The 10,872-nt window shown below is 42.6% G+C and overlaps 1 protein-coding gene and 1 long non-coding RNA gene across 2 annotated transcripts in view; one reads left to right on the top strand and one right to left on the bottom strand.

The window, feature by feature from the left end:
- The first annotated feature begins 4,163 nt into the window (after window positions 1-4,163).
- LOC131130780 (ceramide kinase-like) overlaps window positions 4,164-10,872 on the top strand; it is an 8,441-nt gene continuing 1,732 nt past the window's right edge. The window contains exons 1-12 of the mRNA XM_058074759.1: window positions 4,164-4,488; window positions 5,876-5,992; window positions 6,542-6,664; window positions 6,745-6,870; window positions 6,953-7,019; window positions 7,094-7,239; window positions 8,799-8,873; window positions 9,353-9,505; window positions 9,574-9,679; window positions 10,005-10,084; window positions 10,301-10,506; window positions 10,583-10,803. Of these exons, the coding sequence (XP_057930742.1) occupies window positions 4,353-4,488; window positions 5,876-5,992; window positions 6,542-6,664; window positions 6,745-6,870; window positions 6,953-7,019; window positions 7,094-7,239; window positions 8,799-8,873; window positions 9,353-9,505; window positions 9,574-9,679; window positions 10,005-10,084; window positions 10,301-10,506; window positions 10,583-10,803 (1,556 nt within the window). The 5' untranslated portion in view covers window positions 4,164-4,352. The remainder of the gene's footprint in view (window positions 4,489-5,875; window positions 5,993-6,541; window positions 6,665-6,744; window positions 6,871-6,952; window positions 7,020-7,093; window positions 7,240-8,798; window positions 8,874-9,352; window positions 9,506-9,573; window positions 9,680-10,004; window positions 10,085-10,300; window positions 10,507-10,582; window positions 10,804-10,872) is intronic.
- Window positions 4,681-10,872, bottom strand: part of LOC131130786 (uncharacterized) — a 9,930-nt gene continuing 3,738 nt past the window's right edge. The window contains exons 3-4 of the long non-coding RNA XR_009130086.1: window positions 7,084-7,233; window positions 4,681-6,658 (exon numbers count right to left, since the gene is read on the bottom strand). This is a non-coding gene — a long non-coding RNA (uncharacterized LOC131130786). The remainder of the gene's footprint in view (window positions 6,659-7,083; window positions 7,234-10,872) is intronic.

Below are 10,872 nucleotides of genomic sequence, written 5' to 3'. Positions count from 1 at the left end.
CTCTCGCTGAGCTGATGGAACAGCTCTCAGTATGACGCAGTACACTCGAACAAGAACACCACAAATGTTCCGTATTGAATAATACAACACTTCCTGCAGCGTTATCTTCACGTCACAAGTACTTCAATAACTACGAGTCATTATGGAGTATAAGACAACAAAATGTCAGGAGAATGCCCATCAAAATATCCAGATATTATGTTGGCCTGTTGTCAAAGCTCACTTCTGGTCATGTGATAACAACAGGGTGGCGGTGGGTCGGTGATGTCATCATAATATACAGTTTCAGGGTACCCAGAGTGCCATTTCCGTGTGGATGAGAAGCTGAAACTATAAAATATTTAGCCGTTTTGACCTGGAAAAAAAAGATAATAATAATAATATAATAACTACCTGCCCACACGCACAAAAACTTAAAATTATTGTTATTTATTCAAAATTATTTAAATTATTTGTACAAATTACTGTACATTGTTGTTCATTTGATGTAATCTATTTATTCTATACATTATTATTTATTATTTATTATTACACGGGAGCCAGGCAACAACGTTTCGTTGTGTTATTGTGCAATGACAATAAAGAAAGTCTATGTCTATAATACATTTTATTTGTATAGCGCTTTTCAAAATACTCAAAGACACTTTACAGAAGAATGGAGTTGAATAAAAGCAAGTGAACAGAGTAGAAGACACAACAAAATACAACATTCATTCGTTAATACACAGTTAAAACATGAGAAAAAGCGGGGCGGGGCAGATGCCGGCTGACACCTGGGACCCCTTTTAGAAGAAGATCTCAGACCATCAGGAGCAGTCTTCTGTCTTCAACTCTCTTTGTACTCCCAGTCAATATTTCATCAAGTACTGAGTGCTTTACAGTTGCAGTACGGCAGGAAGTGAAATGAGGAGGAGGAGGAGGCCCAGGTGCGTAAAGAAGGAGGGTATGAAGTGTCAGCCTTTGATGTGTGAGGATGTTTAGTAGTGTTTAAAGTCACATGACTTATTGATGGGCTGCACTGCACGGCAGGGCAGGGCAGGGCTTCCTCACCTCCTGCTGGCTGACATCAATTGTGAACGTAAACGTTGTTTATAGATGGCTGCTGGTTGTTGTGCACTGACATGTCTATCAGGGACAAGTTGTCTATTTATTCTACTAGGTAGCATCACATGGGCCTCTGCTTTTGAAGAGAATTCATTCATTCATTCATTCATTCATTTTCTACCGCTTATCCTCATGAGAGTCGCGGGGGTGCTGGAGCCTATCCCAGCTGTCTTTGAGCGAGAGGCGGTGTACACCCTGGACTGGTGGCCAGCCAATCACAGGGCACATATAGACAAACAACCATTCACACTCACATTCATACCTATGGACAATTTGGAGTCACCAATTAACCTAGCATGTTTTTGGAATGTGGGAGGAAACCGGAGTACCCGGAGAAAACCCACGTATGCACGGGGAGAACATGCAAACTCCACACACAGATGACCGAAGGTGGAATTGAACCCTGGTCGCCTAGCTGTGAGGTCTGCGCACTAACCACTCGACCGCCGTGCAGTCTTTTGAAGAGAATATTAGTTGAAAATTCTATTGACTGACCTTCTTGATGTGCTGCAATTAAGTCTGACTTTTCCTCAGGTGAACGAGGCACAACTGGAGATGAAGGCAGAGACCACCAAAGTCATCTTGCTGCTCAGGTGAGTCTGTTCCAATTGAGGAATAAACAACATTAAAATAATCATCGTGTATATGACTTGCAAAGCTCTTTACTACCACTTCCTGTCACAGTGTAGCTTTACTGTTAGCATTAACATTAGCATTAGCAGAGTCCTGAACTTAAGGTGGAGCCTCCACCTCAAGTTTCAGTCAGCGGAGGCCTCAAGGCCAATATGCAACATGTAGACTTCCTGTTATTGTTCTTCAGTGGGATCACCAAGTTTGTTAGCTGATAGTGCTAAAGCTAGCCAGGAAACCTCCTCATTAATAAATTGAAAACTTGTTAATATTTGACCAACAGATGCAGTGAGTGTGCATCTGTGTTGGCGTACATTTGTGCCTTTAAACATTTAAAGGGAGCTTCAACATGAAAAACCTTTTTATGGTTTCCTACCCCCCTCCCCCAATTGTCCTGGAATATTTGCAGCTTCCTGTCGTCTTTACTTTACTTCTTTATGCTCAGTCTCAGTGAAACATCCTCCATGTTTGGCTTCTTTTTTGCAGATTTTCTTGAGATGAGTTGTAATGAGGCGGCATGGCGGTCTAGTGGTTAGCGCGCAGACCTCACAGCAAGGAGACCAGGGTTCAATTCCACCCTCAGCCATCTCTGTGTGGAGTTTGCATGTTCTCCCCGTGCATGTGTGGGTTTTCTCCGGGTACTCCGGTTTCCTCCCACATTCCAAAAACATGCAAGGTTAATTGGTGACTCCAAATTGTCCATAGGTATGAATGTGAGTGTGAATGGTTGTTTGTCTATATGTGCCCTGTGATTGGCTGACGACCAGTCGAGGGTGTCTCTCGCCCGAAGACAGCTGGGATAGGCTCCAGCACCCCCGCGACCTTCGTGAGGAAAAAGCGGTAGAAAATGAATGAATGAATGAGTGGTAATGACCGAATTGGCAATACAATATGCTGTCATGTGACCTAGTTTGATGGCTGCTAAGTGTTTTCACCCATTCTTACCATGATGAGATACCACTCACCTTATTGTCAATCAATACACAGCTGAACATCTCCAATCATCCTTCTTCTAGCTCTTTAGGGGTAGTAATTCCATAAGCCCTTATGATGTAAGGAGGAGTCTTGCTGTCCAACTCGACTTTGAGCTGAAGCATCCTGTATACATACATATATAAACACGATGAGCTGAACATTTCCAATGACCAAGTTGCAACCCACCTTTATTGAAGTCATTTTTATATTTTAAAGGGGACCTATTATGGTTTTTCGATGTTTAAATCCCAGCCCAACAGTTAAGAACCACTGCATGTGTTCAGTTTTTTGTTTACTTTTTGGTCAAATTAAAATAAAAGGAAAAAAACACAAAAGTTACCTTTGACTTATAGACTGTCAGCTCTTTGGGTGTGTTGACCTCCAAAGGCGTCAAACAGCTGCTGTGCTGCTTCGCCGTCGTCCATTTTATGTGACATTGTGTGTGTGTGGACACAGCTGGACAGACAAACTGTCACAATGCATCTCCCAGGATCCTGAAAAAAACCCTCTCACCATCGCCAACACATGACCAATCGGCAACATCCATCACAACCTGAAATGAGCGTCCCACTGGTGTTGTCCATCTTTGCCCGCCATGTTTCTCTGCAGAGGAGGCAGCTGCTTGGTTGACCTCAAAAGTCAAGCAATATCAAGACCACACAGTAGAAAGTGAAATAGTTCAAAGATACTTTTTCAGTAACATGTTCAGTAACTTATTGAATACTACATTTGTTTAGTACTACTACAGCAGTTACGTAATTTGTTGAATACTACTACACTAGCTGAGTAACTTGTTAAATAAATTTTCAAATAGTAACTACCTCCTGACAATCCATTCATTCATATTCTGTGTTGTGCAATCTAATCAGAGGAAGGCAGTGTTATAGTTCATGGTCCTTATGAACTAGTTAAAAGTTCAGTTCACACAGTATAAATATGAATAGTTCACGTTCATAGTTCACTATTTCCATTTTGAACTAGTTCAAAGTTCATTTCATTTCAATGTTTTTGTGGTGAAAAGGGAAAATTAAAGACTGACCTCGTTTTTAAAAGAAAACTGCGACATCTATCACCACCTAAAACTGTTCAATTATTGTTCAAAACAGTTTACAATTATGTATTATCTAAATATGGAATTGTACAACAATATTAAGCATAAAGGCACAGATTTTAAGTACTAAAACGGCACTTGTTGAGTATTTTTTTCTGTTAAATACTTAAACGACACTTGCTAAGTAACTTAAATACTTAATCTTAGAGCAATAGCACCCCCTTCTGCTTCAAAGGATATTGCAGCCTTAAAACACTCACATAATATTTTAGCTTTTAGTCTCCGCGTCTCATTTTTTGAACGCTCTTCAAATTAATGAATCTCAGTATCTACTAAGAACATGGAATTGTTTCTTTGTAAAATTAAAAAAATTTCCGGCAGCAACTGAATGCACCCTTAGGCCACTCCCACTTCCGGTGACTAACCGCTATGTCTTAGAAAAAAAACACAATCCGCTACTCAGTGCAACTCGAGACAAATTCCCGACTTCGAGGGGGTTTAGCGTCTTTGTCCTGTCGTGGGGCTCGCGGAGACATGGCCGAGCGCAGGTAACCTTCCCCGGTAGCCGGACCCGAAGGACGGAACGGAGCAGATGGAGAGGCCGGTGAGGCTGCTGCTCTTGTCCGAGCTGCGCGTCCGAAACGTCGCACACGAAGTGAGCCTTTGCCGCTCTCTGCTCACCTGGAAGAGGCAGGCCTCCAGCCCGGTGTACCACCCGTTCAGACCCAGTAAGACCCAAACCTTGTGGACACTGTCGTTCTTTGTCTCTCCGTGCTTGTCACAAGGATAAAGGAAGGGCATTTTGGTCTTTTGAAGGTCATGTAGGATGCATTAACGACACATGAAGACACTTAATTCATAGTTGGGCAACACAACTAAGACATCTGACACATAATATACTATTTAATAAACATCCGCTTACGTAACTAGCAACATCCGGTGGGCTCCTGACATCGACATCAGCTATTTTTCATTAAAATGGACAATAAACATAACAGAAAAGAAGGTGATTGACTAATGGCTAAATAGTGTTCGTTTGTTTATATGTTTTGTTACAATGTTTGACAATAACGAAAACAATGCAGAATACAATACATTAGTTCTACAACCACAAAAGGCCATTTGAGGTTAAAACTTGTACCTAAAGTAACAAAAAGTTGTGTTGTGTGGTTAATCATTCTAGATTGAAGACACATGTAATCTTCTTGTGACATGTTGACATGGAAGTGTGTCATTGATTTCAAAATAAAGGCTTAGTAGATAATTGAGCTTGAAACATGTCGGCTCTGGTCATTGTTTCAACTTCCCTCAGTCCAGCTGTGTATCACATTACGTTAATTATGTTAATGAATCTTTAATGTGTTGCCTTCTTCTTAGCTACTGATTGAACTCTTGAGTTACATTCCATGGTGCCTGTTGCGTGTGTATGGTGGCGTTTGCCCTGCAGGGTTTTATGTTCCTTGGTTCTGTCATGGCCCAGAACAAGGTAGGAGATCTTCTGCTGGGCCTCCTCTCGCCTGCAGACCAAATCATGTGTACAATGTTTTTTCTCTGGGTTGTGTTCCAAATGAGTCCTATCAAAAGTAAATACAAATAGCGTACTTCACATCTGAAATACCTCAACAAGCTGTTGTTGTGCTCTGTATATTGATTTGTTGTATCTTCTAATACGACAACAACATGCGCCGATGTGTCCCCAAAAATCTCAACAGGACATTTTGGAATTCTTATCAAGTGACATCCAGCCGTGTGTGTGCGCGCATTGTCTTCCCTGTGTTAGTGTGTAATTATGATTATGTAACAGTTGATGGCGTGTGCTGACTTTTTAAATGGAAACTGAGGAAGTTGTTTTTTCTGAGTCGATTCGAGGAAAACGACAATCCATTCATTCATTTTCTGTGTTGTGCAATCTAATCAGAGGAAGGCAGATACATTCAAGTTAACATAATCACTGCATTAAATATATTATATATACAGCTTAGTACACGGCATTACAATATAATTCAATAGATTTGTGAATGTGGAGTCAACGTGCTGTGTATTGGTGCGTTCATGTACCACTTCAATGTTGGATTTTAAAATGCGATATGATTGTGTGCCTGTGTGTGTGAGCAGGTGTGTGTCACAGCGTGCGTGTATCAGAGATTATCAGCATTCGAGAAGAAGTGGAGGAGAGCAGCAAAGAAGATGGCAGCTGGAAGAAGATGAAAGACTGCAGGCGGTCTTTCACAGGTGATACACAAATACATGAATGGAAATACAATGTACAAATACATCAATACACAGGAATAACACCTTGTAGATAGGAATAAAGACAACTTTTCTTCATATTGACCACATTGAAAATTAATGTAAATGTTCCAAATAAGAACACTTTTGAATTAACCATAACTGGTGTCCTATAGTCACTGGGTGTTTCTCATTAGCACTGTGTCAAAAACATTGACGTTAACAACAGTTGCGACTCTAGATTGATATGAAGTATTTGAAGTGGTCAGTATCTGACGTTGTTGTTTACAGTCATCAGTGATATTAATGCTGGTTCAGCAGTTTGCTTCTTACACTATTACAACATTGGTTCTGTTGCTGCAGTGTTTTGCAATATATAAAATGTGTTCATAAATGAACATGTGGTCAAAAACAGCTAACTTCAAAATATTTTAAGATTGAGTTTTCACAGTAAGGAAATAACATCTCTCCAATTACTACCTCTTGTAGTTAAATAAACACAGCAGTTAATGTATTTTATCATTTTAACATTGTTATTGTGTTGTGTTGAAGTGTTTTACGTGGAGAGGTGTCGTCAGCACCGCTGGCGGTGTGCCGAGGTCACCTTCACGTGTCCAGAGGTGGCGCTGTGTCATCACTGGGTCAGCGTCATCAGAGAGCAGCTAACAGCTATCAGTACGACAACACACAAAGAAACACACTGTCATCTATGTGTCAGGTAGGATGTGTGTAACGTTACGTTGTGTTGCTCACAGCCAGCAGACCCAAACACCTGCTGGTCTACATCAACCCATACGGGGGGAAGCGTCAGGCAAAGCGCATCTACCAGCAGAAGGTCGCCCCCTTGTTTGCACTCGCCAACATCAGCGTGCACGTCATCGGTCCGTCGACAAGCTTTTTTCTTTTAGCTGTTTTTGGTGCTTGCAACATGAACATACAGTATGTGTTTCTCTGTTACCATAGTGACAGAGTATGCCAACCACGCTAGAGACCACCTGAGGGAAGTGGCAGAGCTCAACAAGTTTGATGGGTGAGTACAGGCAGGATGGAACATGGGTGGGGCGAGCGTCAGAGCCCTAACATTTATTTCTTACCCGCCCTCAGTGTGGTGTGCGTTGGCGGCGATGGCATGTTCAGCGAGATTGTGCACGGCTTGGTCTCCCACACGCAGAATGATGGCGGCATCGACGTGAACTGTCCAGATGAAACACTCATCAGCTGCTCACTGCGCATCGGAATCATCCCTGCAGGTCAGAACATGGTCTTGGTGGACTAGTCATTTTAACATAACTTTAAAAATCCAGATTACTTTTCAATGTTCACAGTCTACTTGCATGGATATGTTTATGCTTTAATTTATTTTAAACATGCATACAGGTTACATGGGGATACAGTGTTCCCTCGCGATATCGCGGTTCACCTTTCGCGGATTCACTCTTTGCAAGATTTTTTCAAGTGCAATTTTGTATATTTCATACAACGTATAAACGTGCATTGTGTTCTACAGATTTGTGGTGCATTATATCCATGTTCTGCTGTGGTCTGTTATTGTATTGCTATTATACTATTGTTATTGTACTGCTAACAGTAGAGGGTGTTGTATACACTCATGTTGAAGACGTGCAGCTCCACTTGTGTCAGTATGTGTTTACGTGCCTGATCAGCCATATTACGCAGTAGCTCTATATTATATATAGAGTTGTGGCTATAGGAGGACGACGACAAGAGGACCAAAACGCTACAGTCAAACAGCGCCAGGACAAGGCACTCAGAGGAGTGAATATGTTTGATATGTTTGAGTCACTTAATAATTTTTGATTGATCATCAATCCGTTTTCTATGCCGCTTATCCTCACTAGGGTCGCGGGTATGCTGGAACCTATCGGACTCACATTCACACTTATGGACAATTTGGACTTAACCTAACCTAACATGCATGTTTTTGGAATGTGGGAGGACACTGGAGTACCCGAAGAGAACCCACAAACATGCAAGCTCCACACAGAGATGCCTAAGCAGAGAATCGAACACAGCTCTTCCTGATCTTGTGACTGTGTGGCCTAAGCAGAGAATCAAACACCGGTCTTCCCGATCTCCTGACTGTGTGGCCGACGTGCTAAACAGTCGACTACAGTGCGGCCCCTAGATACAATAACAATATTTCTGTCGCGTGGTTAATATACTGGTCAGTTATGGAAATGGAACACTGTTGGCGTTTTTCATTAGGGCTTAAGCATTGAAGTAGCTGTGTCCCAATGACCTGCATTGTTAGCTAGCTCATATTAACTTGTTTTGTCACGTTATAATGCACAGAAAAGGGAAAGAAATATGTGTTCATGTTACACATGGGCATTGTGAATGATGGGCAAATTAAAAAAAACTGCAGTTCCCCTTTAAGAAGAGTGGGCAAGGCAGCATTGTCATCTTGTAGTACCTTTATATTGTCCCGTATTGTCTTGGTATCCTTGCCAAGTGTTCTAGTTTCCTCCTGAAGGTTTATGACTTCTTCATAGATCTCAGAGGAGCCCTTGTTGAGGCTTCTTGAGAGCCCTTCTCTGTGTCTGCAGGCCTCCTAGAGCTTGCCTTTTTTGTGCTACAGTTTTCTGCTGTTGCTCTTTCATCTCCTCCTTCAGGGAAGCTGAGGGTGTCAGCAAGCTGTTCTGATCCTATGTTCCCGAAGTATATTCAGGAAACCACCAAAATAGATTAAAAATGGCGCCGTGATGGAAAAACTTGGCAGTTGGCAATATGCATTATTGCTTACAGGACTGGAGTTGATGTTTCAATGGTCCTCATTTGTTTGTTTCAGGCTCCACAGACTGCATCTGCTTCGCCACAGTGGGCACCAACGACCCTGTGACCTCTGCATTGCACATCATAGTGGGTCAGTCACATAACTTTGTACTCGATTTGAATAAATATACCGTCATCCCACTCCACTTTGCAGTTTGAACATCACAACATTTCCAAGCATAAAAATGACCAAAGAATTAAAATACAAATAGAGTTTAAGGGATTAATGGATGTTGATGAACTGTACTGTACTGTACACACACAAGCACGACTCTTATGTTTAAAATATCTTATTTTCTCAGATTATATTTACCTAGTATGAGTATAAAGGTGACTATAGGGTTGTTATTGCATGTCTCTATGCTTAGAAAACATATGCTATTAGAAAACATATGTAGAGGGTATTTTCTAACAAAGAAAATATTTCATTTATAAATAAGGAATCCTACTTAGCATGAATTAATTAATCGTGGCAAGTTCTGGAACCAGTTAACCGTGATAAACGAGGGATTAATGTATAGATATAGATGGGAAAATGTTTTAATAGTTTCATTCCCATGTTGTACTCAGGTGATTCTCAGCCGATGGATGTATGCTCGGTTCACCACAACAACTCCTTCCTGCGCTACTCCGTCTCTCTGCTGGGATACGGTTTCTACGGCGATGTACTGACAGATAGCGAGAGGAAGCGATGGATGGGCCCGGCCAGATACGACCTTGCGGGTGTGCACATCTGTGACAAGAAGACTTAATGCACCATCCTGATACTTGAGTGTTTAACACCCTTGCAGGTCTGAAGATGTTCCTGACTCATCATTACTATGAGGGAACAGTTTCCTACCTGCCAGCCAGCGGCATCCTGGGAGCACCCAGGGATGCTTCCAAGTGTCGATCAGGGTGAGCAACAACCACGAGGGTTAAGGTTAGGATTTGGGGTATGGTAAGAGTGAGTCGGGGTTAGAATTTGGATTAAGGAATGAGGCAAGGTTTAGGGGATGTGGTTGGGTTAGGGCTATGGTTAAAGTTAGGATTAGACTAAAATTGGGGTTAGGGTTTGGACTGGTGAAGGTTGGGGGGAAAAAGCAAGGGTGTTTGGGTTGGTCTAGGTCTAGTATTGGGGTTAGGTCTAGTATAGGGGTATCAGCTCGGGCTGGGTGCTAGAGTTTGGAGTACAGTTGGTCATTTGTGAAATTAATACAAATGTTTTCATGTCCATGCACAGCTGTTTGGTCTGTCGGGACAACAGGAAGCTTTTGTCAGAGAGAGCTGAGATGTACGAGACGGATCAGCTGTCGGACAGTGGTGAGCTGAACTAATCCAAAATGTCCAAGTACTTGGATAACATTCAGTAGTTCTAATCAAACAAAATTAACATGGACGTTTCATCGACTGTCACATTGACACATTGTCATGGATGTACAAAATGCATGTGGTCCATGAATATATCTCTGAGGAACGCCGTGACACACAAGAAGCTGTTGTCAAACCTGTGACGTCAAATCTGTGATCCTGATGCAGAAAATGACGGTGGCTGGCAGACAATCCGAGGCAAGTTCCTGGCGATAAACGCCGCCAGTATGAGCTGTGCTTGTCCTCGCAGTCCCAAAGGCCTATCCCCTGCTGCCCACCTGGCCGACGGCACCATGGACCTCATCCTGGTCAGAAAGTGTTCCCGCTTTAACTTCCTCAGACACCTCTTAAGACACACCAGCAAAGACGACCAGGTCAGGAAAACTTGCTTTAGTCCTATTAGTCGTTAATAGTTCACATCCAACATCTCCATGGTGTATCCTCCTGTAGTTTGATCTGTCCTTTGTGGAGGTACACCGGGTCCGCCGGTTCCGCTTCACTCCCCGCTACTGCCAAAGCGACTCGGACCTGGAGCTGGACCTGCTGGAGAACGGCAAACACCAAATCTTCAGCCAGATCTGCCGGGATCACCCAGCCTGCGGCTGCTCGCCTGCCTTCAGCAACTGGAACTGTGATGGCGAGATCCTGAGCCACACGGCCATCGATGTCAGGTAGCGTGATCCTCTTTACCGCGTCAGTCTCAGACCTGGTTCATTTCTGTCTGAACAAGTCTTTTGTTC

Source organism: Doryrhamphus excisus, chromosome 6 (assembly GCF_030265055.1).
Source record: "Doryrhamphus excisus isolate RoL2022-K1 chromosome 6, RoL_Dexc_1.0, whole genome shotgun sequence".
NCBI classification, from domain to species: Eukaryota; Metazoa; Chordata; class Actinopteri; order Syngnathiformes; family Syngnathidae; genus Doryrhamphus; species Doryrhamphus excisus.
This window is presented reverse-complemented; position numbering and strand designations above follow the sequence as displayed.